The sequence below is a fragment of the Gadus chalcogrammus genome, chromosome 21 (assembly GCF_026213295.1).
Source record: "Gadus chalcogrammus isolate NIFS_2021 chromosome 21, NIFS_Gcha_1.0, whole genome shotgun sequence".
NCBI lineage: Eukaryota > Metazoa > Chordata > Actinopteri > Gadiformes > Gadidae > Gadus > Gadus chalcogrammus.
The window spans coordinates 7,101,071-7,117,379 of NC_079432.1; the positions used below are offsets into that span (position 1 = coordinate 7,101,071).

General features: G+C 43.9%; 2 protein-coding genes across 2 annotated transcripts in view; one reads left to right on the forward strand and one right to left on the reverse strand.

Moving 5' to 3' along the window:
- Positions 1-365: 365 nt before the first annotated feature.
- Positions 366-4,062, reverse strand: iyd (iodotyrosine deiodinase). The gene is made up of 5 exons (XM_056580746.1): positions 3,779-4,062; positions 3,161-3,358; positions 2,525-2,684; positions 1,865-2,021; positions 366-1,718 (listed from the first exon to the last, which is right to left on the reverse strand). Exons 1-5 carry the CDS (start codon positions 3,969-3,971, stop codon positions 1,536-1,538), a joined length of 891 nt encoding a protein of 296 aa, XP_056436721.1. The 5' UTR covers positions 3,972-4,062; the 3' UTR covers positions 366-1,535.
- A 1,287-nt stretch (positions 4,063-5,349) lies between these two features.
- Positions 5,350-16,309, forward strand: part of ppp1r14c (protein phosphatase 1, regulatory (inhibitor) subunit 14C) — a 17,327-nt gene continuing 6,367 nt past the window's right edge. Inside the window, exon 1 of the mRNA XM_056580750.1 lies at positions 5,350-5,683. Within this exon, the coding sequence (XP_056436725.1) occupies positions 5,447-5,683 (237 nt within the window). The 5' untranslated portion in view covers positions 5,350-5,446. The remainder of the gene's footprint in view (positions 5,684-16,309) is intronic.

The window sequence follows — 16,309 nt, forward strand, 5'->3', positions numbered from 1 at the left end:
GACAGAAAATGAACTCTTACAAACAACCAATTCTATCGATCCATCATTAAAAGCTCAATTTTTCTCAAATAAATATATGTTGAGTGTCATATTATATATTTTAATGCATCACTTTTATAGCTTAAAATCTCATTAACCACGGTTGCATAGATAACCTCACCTTGCATGCTTATACAAGACCTATATCCTGGTACCATATAATTTGCTATCTCCTGCTCTATATTTGAGCCAATATGCTGCACTATAAGCACTCTCGATCTAACATACATACATAGGCCAAGATGCAGTATAGGTGAACTACAGTATACATCGTACACTGTAACTTTTTTAAGTAACATTACACGGAGAAAATTTGCCAGTAGAGGGAGACAGGAGCAAGTATAGTGTTTTCTACTGGAAGAAGGTCGTTTTATTTTTTATCCCCATTGACCATTGCTCTGAAGTGCATAAACCCAATGGCCGTGGCACGGAGGACGGCAGGATTAATCATTAATCATATGGGGAAATTCATGAAAGAAACAGATTCAGGACCAATATTGCAGATAGAATAGGACCCATACCCTTTTAGTGCAAGATCCACTTGATGGTAGTATTTGACAGTTTTATTAAAAGAACAAATAATATTGAACAAATTTGAGGTTGTACCTTGGCAGGCTTTTGCAAAGAAATGCATGAAATATAAAAATAATAACAGGAAACATAATAGAAAGATTTTTCTAATCAATTTTGAATTGATTTAATCTGAACTATCGAGCTTCTATTGCGTCTACTTCTGCATAAAAAAATATGTGAACAATGTCACATATTTTCTCCAGTATAAAATGCAACCATCAAGTCAATACTATAAATGTCCCACCTTGGATGAGTAAAATGCATCTCATATAATCTTAACGTATCTTATTCAATCTTACGCCATACATAAATGTTGGACCAACAAAGAACAAGAAGCACGAAGAGAGGCACACCTAAGAAGCACCTATCAGTTGTTCTTACTTTATACTTTGACTCCTATATCATGCAGCAAAATGATAATGCTGATGCTATTCTCAGCACATTATGCTCAGCATGTCTCTTATCATTAAGTGGAGTAGAGAAAGAGATGTATTGACAATAGGGCTTTGACTTTTGGCTAAAAATCATATTTCGAAGTTTGTTTGTTTATTAATATTCAAATACATTCGAATATTTATTAATATATTTTGACCATTAAATGCCTTCAGTAATTCCTGGATTGGGCTTCGCAATGTTTGTTTACCAGCGTGGCTATGGTTACCGGTCTTGCGTGTTCAAACGGCTTATTAGTTTTATAATAAATCGCTTTCTAATCAATACTTCATTCACTGCCTCTTCCGTGGTCATTACAATATTATGAATAGACTGCGTCGGGTTCTCCGACGTCTCTCCCTCTGGGCCTGCCCATAACAGGTTTGAACATTAAGGGCTGCCTAATATTCGTTCGAATTTGATTTATTCTTTGATATTCTAATTATATTTGAATAACAAGTTTCGGAGTCAAAGCCCTAATTGACAATGCATCAAATGTGAACCATGATGTCATCCAAGGGCTTGCGCTTCAGATCCGGCACGGTGGCATCATCGGAGGGGTATCCGATGGGCAGCAGCATCAACAGCTTCTCATTGGTCGGGCGCTGAAGGATAACTCTCAGCCGCGGTCCACAGTTGAGTGGTGTGGACGTCACCGTCACGAGACCCACGTTCTAAAAAAACGAAACGGTTTGAAAAACGACCATGAACAGGACACAAGTACCTTTCCAAAAAACGGCTTCATCCAAGCCTGCATTTTGTCACCCGGATTGTGTTTTGGGCGTACACTTCACGTTGACTGAAAAAGGGGATGTTTTACCTGTAGTGCTGCCAATAACATTCCACAAGAGATAGAGACACTGATTTCATTGTAGTAGTGCGTCTTCCTTTTGCCCCCAGTTCCAATGCCATACGTCTGTTTGAATATCAGCAATAAATATGGCGCCACATCCAAGTATTCCTTCACCCAGGTAGTTCTGGGAAACAAAAAGGTGTGGGAAGTGAGGGCGTGTGCAATGTATTTTGTGAGAAATTATCTTCAGAGGGTAAAGCACAACATCTTGCTGTAACCAAGCAAGGACAGTTGATTGAATGCAGCTGGATGGCAGGGTGCACACAATGTTGCCATCAGAATCTCGTCTTAGCACTCTCTGAAGCTACTCTTCAGAGGGTCGTCTTCTAAAGCTTACAGTTTGTCAGGTTCATTCTTATCCCATGACTTCCGCCTACAAGCATGAGGCTTCGGCCCATTCAGGCATGGTGATGATGACTAAGATATCATACGGACCAAATATACTTTTCTATTACGACCGAGGCATCGGTATAGCTTACAAGGCAGGTTATTAACAAGGAATAACTAAAATTAGCACAAATACTTGAATTGTACCCCTACAAGTCGAGTATTTGTGCAAGCTTGCTCGGGTACACGTCTCCAGGCGGGAAGACGATCTAACCCCATGCTGCAGGTGTGCCGTCTCACCTGATCTTGGCCAGATCTTTGACCCACTTGTTCCCCATCCTCTGACGGTAGTTCACCTCCTCCTCCTCCTCCACTATGGTTCTGATGGCGTGCTTGGTGTCGGGGTCGGACACCACGACGAAGGTCCAGGGCTCAGTGTGCGCCCCACTTGGAGCGGTGCCTGGTGAACAATGAGCAATGATTAGCAAGGACCATCCAGCTGTGAGTGTAGCCGCCTCTCCTGGCTCCACTGAAACCTCCCTCGCCAATATAACTTGGCTAAACCACTTCTTTGTGTGGATCCGGCCTGAGAGCAATTAGCGTGTGCGCATCAAACGTGTTGTAAAGAGGCAATATAACACTTTCCTCCTTTTGAATCAATGTGAGTCGGTCAGTGCACACTTTGTAGAGCAGTGAATCAACATTAACTTTACAAAAATGTCTCGTCACAGAGAAACAAAGTGTACTATATTGCTATTATTCACATTTTTGGCAGGCATGTTCATTGATAACGCCCAAGGCAGAATCGGCACAGCAAAGTGATTTTCACTCACATATGTTGGTAAAGGATTGTTTAGTCGGAACCCATGAGCTTGTGCACGCGGGCGTGCGCGTGCGTGCGTATACTGTATATAGGCCTTCCCAATGAAAACCCACCTGCGGTCCGGATCACGTTATCGATGATCTCGCGAGGAACCGGCTCCGGGCTGATGAAGCGGACAGACCTCCTCTGGTTCAGGAGAGTGTAAAAGTCCCGGGATCTCCCCAGCATGGAGTCCACCGCGTACCGGGGCGGTGCATAGGGCACATGAGGAAGGTCCAGCTCTGACCCGGGATCGTCCTCTTCATCATCTCCTAAAGTTGAGTCAGACGGAATGAGCATATGAGCTGGAGGAATGGGGTGTTTGTGTAAATGGCTCCAGTAAGGGTACAAGGGGCAATTCAAGGACAATGTACTGTGCTCATTACTGCCATATAAAATTGCACAACACCAGCATGAGCTGAACAGCACAGCTAGCTTAGCTTTGGATTCACACAAGCTTATTTAAGCTGTATTCTGTATTTTACATTAATGTGGTTGTTAAGCCCTTAACACATGTACATTTCCTTTGGCATGTTTACAGTGCTCTTTGAATAATTGAATTAAAAAGCCATCTATATTTTTAAACCACTGTTAATCTGTAACTAGGCTATTCAATAACCTTTTTCACAGCAAAAAGAGAAAATTACTAATTTACTCCAGTGACCCATATGGGGGCTATCTGGATAGCCTACCCTGATTGGGTGATGGTATTTCGGTGTCATCCTGCAAATCCTGATCGACCCATGGCTTCGCTTTGCTGGTGGAGTCCGATTCTCCTTTCAATTCCTTTGTTTTCTTCTCTCTTTGTAACTGTATCCAAAAACAAACTATTAAAACACAAAAGACAGCAATAAAATAGGGCGTGAATCCAGACATAAACGCCATTTATACTCCAGGAAAGTACCCTCCCGGCGTGCGAGATCGCTGCTTTGTCTGGAATGCGTGCGAAATGCAAGGGTGCTTCAAGGATCCGTGCGTAAAAGTGGGCTGGCATACATAACTTTTAACCTTTTGCTGTCAACGTCGTTAAGACGTATCCTATAAAATGTATCATAATGTTAGTATGTCATCGATTATGTAACGCTCTTAACTTTATAACTACTATTATGTAATTTCAAAAATTATAAACTACTTTAATTTATGACTACTTTTATATCATTAATGGAAACATAATGATGTGCAGGAGGGAGGATTTATGTTGGCTTCTACCCGCAGAGGCGACTGGCCGAATTGACAATCCGGAGTTCAGCAACAAGTAGATAGCTTCGTTTTTTAGTGTCCGCGATAGTGTCCACAAACGCAAAGGTCTGCACACATGGGAAGTGAAGTTTAAACTGATTATATATTTAGTCAGTTTAACCTGAACAGCTAGTGGGACCTGAGTCTGACTGAGAGACGCCTAGCAGAAATACCATCTCTTAATCTCCTGCCCGTTGGAAATTAAACTCGTAACACGCATCACTCGTTGCAGGATCACACAGCATGATCAAATCCATAAGAACCAAGATGTAGTCCATCTACCCGGGTTGAAGATCGTTGGTGCTTAATTTCTCAATGAAGTCAGGCTTATGAACACGTGGAGTGATATATAAATACAGAACCACAAGGTGGCAGTGCAATGCCTCCCGATGTGTGTGCGCGTGTGTGTGTGTGTGTGTGTGTGTGTGTGTGTGTGTGTGTGTGTGTGTGTGTGTGTGTGTGTGTGTGTGTGTGTTATTTATAACTACACCTATAGACTATAGGTAAGAGGGTTATACAGACACTACATACACATCTACACACACTCCCACACCCACACTGCACCATCTCAACGTAGGGCCCCCATCTCACACCTTTACGGATGATTCCAACGGCTTGTCTTTGCACCGTCTGCACAGACCGATAGGGATGCTCTCTTATTATGACCTACATTTTCATTGTTTTGCCTCTAAAAAGAACTGCTCAGACAACTGCTGTCCCATGGAATATATCGCTACTTCTTGGCCTGACGTAGGCCTATTGTTGGACCTCGGTCCGCGGGGATCTATTCGTGTCCTAATCTTCATTGACAACTCGAAGTGGGGGTGTTAATGGCTCCTGCGAAGAAGAAGATGCACACATGATGAGGATGATGAGCATGCGCCCCGAAATGTCCATCGTCGGTGCGTAAAGCGTTAATTCTAATTGCTGGGACCGGTCTGCCACGCCCCGCCCCCTCGGCTGTCTCCGGCGCTGCTCTTTAAATAGCAGGTGTTTAAAAGCTCCTGCACTCCATTCTCCGTTTCGTTGCTTGCATCACCACCCACCACCACACACTCTGTCAGTCCCACTCATTCACACCACATACCTCAGCAGCTAAAGCAGTCTCCCCCCAAAAAAACATGTCCTCTGTCAGCACCGAGACGAGTGCTTCGCTGTCCGCCGCGGGCAGCCGAGTGTTTTTCCAGCCCCCGACCGGCGTCGGATGCGTCGGTTCGGCGGTTCCAATCACCCGGGACGACCCAGTGCAGAGGAAGCAGGGGAAGGTGACGGTGAAATACGACAGGAAGGAGCTGCGGAAGAGACTGGTCCTGGAGGAGTGGATCATCGAGCAGCTCAGCGAGCTGTACGACTGCGAGGTGAGGAGACGCATGGGTCCTCTTCAGCGACGGCTCCAGCGGGTCCTTGACTTTCACCCATGGGTCTTCCGATGGATGGGGATATTCCGCTCATAACCGTCCCTCTCAAAGGGATAAGCCAATTGGCACGTGCTCTAGTGAAGGGGGTTTCTGGTGACCGACTGTCTTTGTGTGTTATTGTGTTAAAATGGTCGGGTTAACTTTGTTCAGGTTTACTCTGCATTTGATCAAATTGTGTCGAGCAGAAAGCTGAGGCCGTTTGAAGGATGTCGTCGACTGGTCGGTCTCGGATGCTCTGTCCCCGAATTGCCCCTTCTCAAATTGTCAAGCATTGACTGTAGGATATATATTACATATACTATTATTATTTTTTTAAATGTCAGCTAATGTTTTTAAGGATATATGCATAAAACACACAGACACACATGTTGTTTTGAAGTTGTTATTCACTAAGATGCATTTTCAAACACAATGAGCTTAATGCAACGACTGCACACGAAAAACCTGCTTTACCGTCAATAAAATCCCATCTAGAAGGTAGCCTGAATGAAAGAGTAGGTAACCGTAGTCGATTAGGATTTTTGAAATTAATGGCTTTTGTGAAAAGGCGAGGAAGGGGTTTCTGTGGGGACGGGACGGGACGGGACGGGGGGGACCCACTGCTGTGCGAGCAGGCCTATGCGCCAGGCGCTTTCATACGGCTTCTCGAAAACAACTTCGAATAAAAAGTCATTAATAAAAATGGAAATGTTTTCGTGGGACGTGAATTCGCAACTTTGATTTGAGCTTGCAAAGCGGTCGTACAGCGAATATACAATATACCCCGTGCTGCATCCTATCGCATGCCCAAAACGCGTTCTTCCACATTTGCAAAATGTCACATCTGCAATGTGTGCGGAAAGGTAATTTTGCGCTCGCGGAGCGTGTGCAGAAGACGTAGACCCTATACATGTGAGACGTGATGTCTGTTTATGTCCTACACAAGCATGTAGGTTGGAGGTTATGTCCCCGTGCCGTGCAAAATATGCCGTTGGATTGTCGGAGGGGGTTGCACGAGGAGAGGAAAGAAGGGCAGTGGGTTAGACGAGGATGCGCTGATGCTGTGACTGTCAGATTCTGACCAATCAGTCGGCTTTGGCCTCATTCCTCGATCCTCACAGACGCGTGAAATTCCGTTGCCTTATTTTACACTGAGCGTATGCGTTTGCATGCACGCACACGCACACACACACACACACACACACACACACACACACACACACACACACACACACACACACACACACACACACACACACACACACACACACACACATCCGCGTTATTCATGCGTGATGCAATTCTGTGTAGAGTAGGGCTATGTGTCTCGTCTGTCTTTAAGGCCTACTCAATCATATGTGCAGTGCAGGGAGGAAAAAATGCGAGGCTGGACGATGATTCTGAGATATTATGAGACATTGGTCTCTCTACTAAATTCACTTAATGGAAAGGTCACAGCTCTCCCAGGCATGCAGAGCATGCACTTAGTGCAGGCCAACGATGCATCCACGTACTGCAACTTTTTATCTCATGTTTCTGCCATAACTCCGCTATAAGCGTCATCATATATGCTTTAGTGCAGCTGAAATTGAAAAGGTGGTATTATTTGGTTTATACCAACACGGTTATTTCTATGAATGAGTAACTCTGAGGTTGGTCATGTGCTGGACAGCCTCAAAGCACATCTGTAACAAGCAGATGTGCTCCCTTCACACGTTCACAACGAACAACTATTCTACTGTATGGTGTTGGTTGCCGTCACCAGTGAGATGTCCCTCTGTTCTGCGGCTTCGCCCTTCCAGGACTTCGAGTAATCGTCCCTCATTTGTGATTTCACTCACGTTTTGCATTCATGGCCGGATCTGGACCAATGCAAACGTGGTATTTAAATGACCAGTAACTACATTTAACCACACAGTGTAAAAATAGGAATTGCTATAAGGGTACGGGTTTAAATGACCTTGAGGCAGAAAACGGATACGTTTCTGCATGATAGTGATGGATAGTTGGGAGTTTATTTTGTGACATTAAATAGCAATTTTACATTGACTCTTAATATTATGTGTGTGTGTGTGTGTGTGTGTGTGTGTGTGTGTGTGTGTGTGTGTGTGTGTGTGTGTGTGTGTGTGTGTGTGTGTGTGTGTGTGTGTGTGTGTGTGTGAAATGTATAAGGGGGCTGCATCATAAGTTATAAATAAACACATAAAGGCATTCAACATTCAAATGACCTTTCTACCTTGACGGCCAGAGCATTTGTGTAATGCTGTACTGCCCACAGATGCCCATACATGGTGCATATACAGTATGTGTGTGCGTGTGTGTGTGTGTTATGTGCTTACATGCGTGTGTGTGCGACATGCGTGTGTGTCTAACCATCTTACAGCATACTACACACATTAAAACACATCAGCACTTTTATTTCACTTGTGTGCATTACACAGTATTTGTGCTGTTCTTTCGCTTTTTCTCTCAGCTCACCGCTCTCTCGCTCTATCCCTCGTTCTCCCTCTCACACTCTCTCTGTTTTTTCTGGGTTATGGGATAACAGAAGGGGAATTTTGTCAGAGATGGATTTCTCCTCTTCCCTCCCAGCAGGTTCACACTTTTCAGAGGACATAGAGAGCTGTGAGAAGAGAGAGGTAGAGAGAGGGAGTAATGGAGAGAGAGAGAGAGAGAGAGAGAGAGAGAGAGAGAGAGAGAGAGAGAGAGAGAGAGAGAGAGAGAGAGTGGGACGGAGAGGGAGAGAGAGAGAAAGAGAGGCTTCTATTTTGAATCCACGTGCAGGAAAAGGATAGAAAGATAGATGCAGGACAGAACTGAAATGCAGTTGTTACTTGTTACTGAGATTCATTTGTTGTTTTAAGGCATTCCACATTTTGGACAATGATATCATGTTTGGTTCTCACTCATTTGAAACAATGTTTTTCTCAATCATTGAGAGGGACTGAGAGAAAGAGACAGAGAGATTGATATAAAAGAGTGAGCAAGAGAAAGTAGAGAGAAATCTGGACAGGGGTAAATCCATTATGGGCCTGCGATTCTGCAGTGTTGTCTACTTTGTTGTGCGCTGCGTTTGTGTGTATGTGTTATAGCGGGTGTGTGCACATGTGTTTGCGTGTGTGTACGTGTGTGCGTGTGTGTTGTGTATTTCCTGATGGCAACGTGCTGCAGAGGAAGGGGTGCGCTTGACTGTAATGTCCATCTTTGTTGGCTAATAGTCAGTGGAGCCCCACTCAATGAATGTCATCCATGTGTAAACGCATAGACACATAGAATAGAATAATAATGCATAGAATGTACTCATGCCTTGGAGTACACACAATTACAATTACGCCATAAGAGCTATGTTGCAGACTGTACTTTTCATGCATTTCCAATACCATAACACACACACACACAGACACACACAAACACACAGTAGGTCAGTGTACTGAGGGGGGATGCAGTGGGTGGAAGACCCCTGCCCGGAGGCATCAAACATCTTCTCATGCATGATGTGTTTACTTACACACACACACACACACACACACACACACACACACACACACACACACACACACACACACACACACACACACACACACACACACACACACACACACACACATGTACACACACACTCTGCTCCGTCTATAGAGAATCAATGCAACCCATGTGGTGCTGTTCAGCTCTCCACATTGCCGCTCGGTGCAGACATGTTTGTCTCAGGGCACATTTCTTTTGTGTCTGATGTGTTCTTCTCTAACCGCCTCCTCCCCCATCCTGACTCCCTCACTGCTCTGTCAGTCTCTCTCTCTCCTTCTATACCTTTCTCTCTTCCCTCTCTCTCTCTCTCTCTCTCTCTCTCTCTCTCTCTCTCTCTCTCTCTCTCACCCTTTTTTTCCTATCTCAAATGACCTTGTCAATAACCCGTCTCCATGCCTGGTGGTGTTCCGCCGGTCGGAGCCGGCTGAAATGTATCATGTTGTGAGAGCCAATGCAATCTAAGCCCCGGTCATTAAGCTATGGTCAGTGGCAGTGCGGTGTGGTTGACAGTAAGGGTCAACGGTAAAGGTTAACACTTACAGTCAACTCGCGAGGCATTTGTGAGCCTTGTTTGCGATGGTTCCCACCTTGACAACACACACAGACACAAACAAATACAGACCTGTACACTTGATTTACTCATTATACAATGAGTACATGCATGCACACACTCACTCACTCTCACTCACACACACACCCAGACACCAATTCAAAGAATGTCATCCTCTAAAAGCATCAAAACGAATGAGGACACAACCCACAATATTTTGTGCGTCAAAACAAATCGTTGATGTGTGGCAGTTGGGTTTAACAGATTGGAGACAATGGATGAATGGTTGATAGATAGAGATCGTTTTTTGTGATCGATTGGACATGTCTTACTCCCTGACTGATGCCGGGAAATGGTCTGGCGCACAATGACCTCCTTATTTGGAGAATGGCAGCCAATTGTAAGCACCGAGAGTGTGTTACACCACTCCAATATGTCCCAAGAATCGATGGAAGCAATGGGCATAGGAAAACCGTCAGAGTGACAAACTGGGTCTACAGGACTAGATGCAGTGCTTTCCCAGCCCAGATACAACCACCCTATGGGACCACTAAAAAGGGCCTGGGCTTTACATTTAGATGGACAGGTCCCTCCCCATTGGGAAATGAAGGTAAGGGTATCACTAAAGACTAACTCTGTTGTGTTTATGGATCCACAGCATAGGAGATCATTGTCACTTTCATTTGTCCGATCGACCGCCATCAGATCCGTGCAGAGGCTGAAACAGAGCTTTGGAGTTATATAACGTGCGTGTGCGCGTGTGTATGAGCAAACATATTCTACACTACCTGCGGACACACACGTCTGCTGCTAAACCAATCAGAGTTGTTGACAAGTGGCCTTTCAGTTGTCCAATGGCCGCCAGCTGTTGCAACAGATAATGAAACACTCAACACACTACAAATACCCACGCAGCCATGCAACTGCGCACACACTCCGAAACGGCAGCGGCCAAATGTCTATCCTAACACCACGGGGTGCTGGTGAGGGATTTGATGGATCAGGCGTTTTTTAAACACCAATGCTGTCCCTCGCTTCTATTTGGTGATGCTTTTTGTGTAATTGCTGTAGCCGTCTATCGTTCGTCCACAGTATAGAATACTAACCCAAATAGACACAAACCTTTTTTTTAAATGCTTTATGGGTCAATAGAGGGTGTTTCTGAACCCATGGCTTCTCTTGAGCTATTGATAGAAAAGTTGATTACCTAGAGATTAAAACGAGCACACGAAATATTCAGATTCTCTCTCTCTCTCAAGCTCTCTATATACAGTCCACTGATAGAAGCCTTCACTGGCAGTGATTTGTTGTGGCAGTAATTCAAATAGTGTTACTTGTGGAGGCATATGTCAAAACAGCACAGGCTTTTACAGTCTGCCATAACCCAAGCCAAATATATATATTTTTAAATTTCATTTTAAGTTGTAATGAGCCATATCTCATGAAGATGAACAATAACTGCAAGAAAATGCTATTTTTCTGCCAAAACTTGGGACAATTGAGGTTATTTTAAATTACAAATCTTAGTCCGCATTCCGCTTTGTTTAGTGTAAATTGAGTTGCGGTAGCGGAGGGCGAGACAAATGATCATGTATCACCTTGATCCCCACTTCTCTCTTCTGTCTTCTGCTGCTCCCTCGTCTATTAACCCTGTAGGCTAGAACTGATTTAGGGGGATCCGGCGTATATTCTGTCATTGTGTTCCCAAATTGTTGTCTGGACCCTGGAGAGACAGCAATCTAATAATATAAACAATCACAGAGACGGAGAGAGGGAGAGGGAGAGAGACAGGGGGAGAGAGACAGGGGGGGGAGAGAGAGAGGGAGGGAGGGAGGGAGGGAGAGAGAAAGAGACAGGGGGAGAGAGGGAGAGGGAGAGGGAGAGCGGGAGAGGGAGGGAGAGAGAGAGAGAGAGAGAGGGGGAGAGGGGGAGAGAGAGAGAGAGAGAGAGAGAGAGAGAGTTTACTTTCGGGATTACAACTTGTTTTGCCCACTGTAGCCCTATTGACCTCTTCCTACTCTCTAAACACCTGCGCAGATCCATCCATCAATGTGTCATCTATCTTCAGCCAGAGCTGATTGGTTAAGTGACTGATGGCTAATACCGGTCAAACCTGTCTGAGCTCACAATGCTTATTTAGCCAGCATGACTGAAAGTCTTGGCTTCTTAACTGCAGGGGGCAAAGGTTTTGCTGTTCTCAGCCTTCAGTATGCCCACCTCAGTGGTAACAGTCAACCAAAGGAAGTGCTGCTCGGTAATTATGTATTGTAAACCAATAAATCCAATGCACATATAAATATCAACTGACATTGTAATGTTGCGTCTACATATTTCACACTGAGGCTAAAGTTAGAATTTAGTTATCAAATTGTGATTGAAACACACAACCTCCTTCTTCCTCTTTCTCTCTCTCTTTCGCTATCGCTCCCGCTCATTTCTCCCCTGTTGTTGTAAATAAAAATTAATTAATGTGTCACACTCTCCCGTTGTGTGTTGTTTGGATTTATGGTTTTATGTTCAGACTTTCCATTCAGCTCAACACCACTTCAAAAGGTTGACCAAGAGACTGATTTATTCCACCTTGAATTCCCCTTCACTTTGATGTGACCCTTGTGAATAAAGAGTGTTTGAGAGTGAGTCCCTAGCCTCTTTCCTCTCCTTTCCTTACTTCTTGATTATCACCATGGTCCATTTGTCTGTACACGGTTTTCCTTATATCTACTAATTCTCCTATGGAGATGGACTTTTGTCTTTGTATCGAGTTATTCTCCTATATAGATGTGCTGTTGTCTTTATATCTAGTTATTCTCCTTTTAAAGATGGGGGGGTTTGCTTTATATCGGCTTATTCTTCCACTGAGCTGTGCTGTTTTCTTTATATCTGGTTATCGATGTACAGACGTGCTGTTTTCTTTATATCGGGTTAAGGTTGGACAGAGCTGTGCTGTTTTCTTTATATCGGCTTATTGTTCCACAGAGAGCTCTCCTGATGCTCCACTCATTTCCCTCCGTCCATTTGCCCTTTACCTTCTCTTCGTCTCTGCTCATTATCCCAACCTTTTCCAGGTGAGGACTAGTTCTCTCTCTCTCTGCCCTTCTTGTGAAACCCGACGAAATCTGACACAGGAAATCGGACACAAAGGTTTTTTGTTATGTAATTATTTTTCTCTTGAATATTGTCTTTCACTTCCTGTGTCCCTTTTCTCTTTATCAGTAGGGCCGATTTCCTAAATCGATCGATTTCGATTTCAAAATACAAATGTACTTTATTTTTTCTCTTCACCTTAAACAACAGGTTTTTAGTGCAAACTTGTAAATTGGACAGTTTAAACTTGACCTGTAAACAAAACTGTCTCAAGTCTCACAAGTGCAATTTTGAAATTAGAAAGGAATTGCAAGTGAAAGTGTATTTGAACTACAACATTTCATAACTGCAAATTGCATTAAGGCATTGTTTATTAAAGTGCAAAAATAATAATAATGGTAACAAAACTAAAAAAATCTCGTGGTTGATCTCATGCCCTATGAATCAATATTGCAAAATTTAAATCAACCCAAAATCGATTTTTTTACCCAGCCCTATTTATCAGTGTGAGTTTGTGTGTTTGTGTGTGCGTGTACGCGTGCACCCGTCTGTGCCTGTTTATGTTCTTGTGATATTCTCAAAACAAACATGGGGATTCCCTTGGGGATATATAGATGCACAAAATAATCATTTGCATTGCAAACAACAGACTCCCTGACATCGGCGACCGACCGCTATTGTTTCCAAGTAGCTGTTTGTTATCTTATCATTAGCCGATCACTGACCATCACTGATGTGCTGATCGATGTCTTAGCAAAAAGGCCCTTTGAACAATTCTAATGTAAGGTAATCCTAATATGCTTTAAAATTGTCCCCATTTCTAAAGAGAGCTCATTAGGGAAAGCAATTATGACTTTTCTTTAGTGCGGTATAATCAGCCCACTGTATAAGCGGGTTGAGTTACATAATGAAATGCAAACCAGTTATTATTCTTGCATGCTGAACATGAATAGAGCATTTCTGGTGAATCATTTCAAAGCAATTCCAATGTAGAAGGCATGGTGCCTTGTTGATTCAGGTAGAACTGTTTTGAAGAGAGAGAGAGAGCGAGAGAGCGAGAGAGCGAGAGAGCGAGAGCGAGAGCGAGAGCGAGAGCGAGAGAGAGAGAGAGAGAGGTTACTTCAGGTTTGGATTATACCCATCCCGAACGCACCAGACCGAAAGTGCTTGCGGCTGTATACAGGTCCGTGAAAAAGGAAGGTTTAGTCTGACTAACAGGTGTGCCCACACGCACGCACACACACACACTGCGTAATTAAACGCTGGTTCTCTTTCTCTTTCATTCCTTCTCACTCTCCAGTCTCTCCATTTCTCACTCCCTTGACACAGCTCACGGCGAACCCACTTATACAACTTCCCAGTCCGATAACAAACACTCTCTCAGACACACACACACACACACACACACACACACACACACACACACACACACACACACACACACACACACACACACACACACACACACACGTCTAGTTCGAACAACAAACACATCATTGACCCTCTTGTATCTTTTCCACTCTACTTTCTCTCAACAGCCATTTTTGCTCTCACTCTCCCTCTCTCCCCCTCCTTCTCCCTCTCCCTCTCTCATTCACTCTCTCTTTCTTCCCTTCCAACAAGCAGCCTTTATACACAACGTGAAGTTCCCTCGCTTGTCTGTCTCGTTGCTAGCCTCACACAGGGCTTCATTCATCCACTTCATTAGAGTGTTTACTCATTGGTGTTAAAAATAGCTGATATTGTTATTAATTTCAGTACGTCAATGTTACAAGTATGTGTTTGTGTGTGGGCTGACTAAATGCAGATGCATTCCCTTAATCTCTTTGTGTCTGCGTGTGTGTGTGTGTGTGTGTGTGTGTGTATTTGTTTCATTCGGTTTGTGTGTATGTGATATGTGTGTCACTCTAATGGTTCAATGGAAATTATGAGTTGCAGGCGTGACCACTTTGTCTTATTTTTAGAATCCGAAACACCAACAGTACAAGACAGGGTGTGGTGTGTGTATGTGTGTCTTTTTCTGTGTGTGTGTGTGTGTGTGTGTGTGTGTGTGTGTGTGTGTGTGTGTGTGTGTGTGTGTGTGTGTGTGTGTGTGTGTGTGTGTGTGTGTGTGTGTGTGTGTGTGTGTCGTGAGTGGTTCTTTTTCTGTGACTAAGAGGGTTAGTAACAGGTACAATTTAAAAATCTCGGCTGCGCCCCCAAAAAATGTGCCAAAGCCTTTTAGATGAATTTCAAATATTTGGATTAGTTTCATCATCCCAGACTGCTATGAAGGGCTGTCATATTTGTGCTCCCCTCTTTCCATTTGTTCCCTTATTCTACCTTGTGAATTTAATCTATCTCGTTCATCCAGTCATTCATTCATCCATCTTTCCCGTTCATCCATCCATCCATCAATTGATCCATTCATCCTTCCACCCATCTTCCCCCCTGCCTTCCATCCATCCATCCACCCATCCTTCCACACATCCATCCATTCATACATACATCCATCCCTTCACCCAGCCCTCCATTCATCCAATCATCCCTCCACCAATGGCTCTGCAGTGTCTCTCCTGTTACCCTGTTTCGGTCCCTCGAGGTATCGAATTAAGACACACACACACATCCACACAAACAGATGTGTGAGAGTGTGGATTTCGTATGTGAACCACAACGACACACTAATAGCTAACACACATAATTGTAAGTATGACTATGTAACTTTGACTGGGTCAAACATAGAGTTTATGTAGGGCATGGCATACATATAACATGCGCTTTGCATGCAATGCCTCTCATCTAACATTTATTCGTCCCCTCTTTCCAATTCTTACACAGCGTGCTAGGCACAGGATCGCGTTGTTTCAGGCAGCAGTGGCAGAAAGCTAACACTGAGAATAACGATGCAATATCCCTCCTGTTCACTGTACATATTAATGTAAAGTGAACATATTTAATGCATAAATAACAGTATATCCTCTGGGCATGGATATATGAGCAAACGCGCGTGCACACACACACACACACACACACACACACACACACACACACACACACACACACACACACACACACACACACACACACACACACACACACACACACAAAATCGTTCATAGAGAGATCGCACAAATCATCTTGCATAGGAGATCCTTGTCAGTTTTTATTGTGTGCTTGCGTTCATATGACACACAAACACACATGCATAAAGACACACAGACACACAGAAAGACCCACAAACATAAACACACACAGACATACACACACTCAGACATACACACACACACACACACACACACACACACACACACACACACACACACACACACACACACACACACACACACACACACACACACACACACACACACACACACACTCAGAAGACACACACACAGACTTCAGGGTTAAGTTCAAAGGCCTCGGAGGGTTTGGTAGACCTTTTG

Excerpts from the sequence above, each read along its gene's own strand:
- iyd (XM_056580746.1), bottom strand. The coding sequence starts at position 3,971 with ATGGCGTTTATGTCTGGATTCACGCCCTATTTTATTGCTGTCTTTTGT. Across the intron at positions 2,685-3,160 it reads TAACGTGATCCGGACCGCAG|GCACCGCTCCAAGTGGGGCG; the intron begins GTGGGTTTTCAT and ends ATTGTTCACCAG. Across the intron at positions 1,719-1,864 it reads TGTTATTGGCAGCACTACAG|AACGTGGGTCTCGTGACGGT; the intron begins GTAAAACATCCC and ends TCGTTTTTTTAG.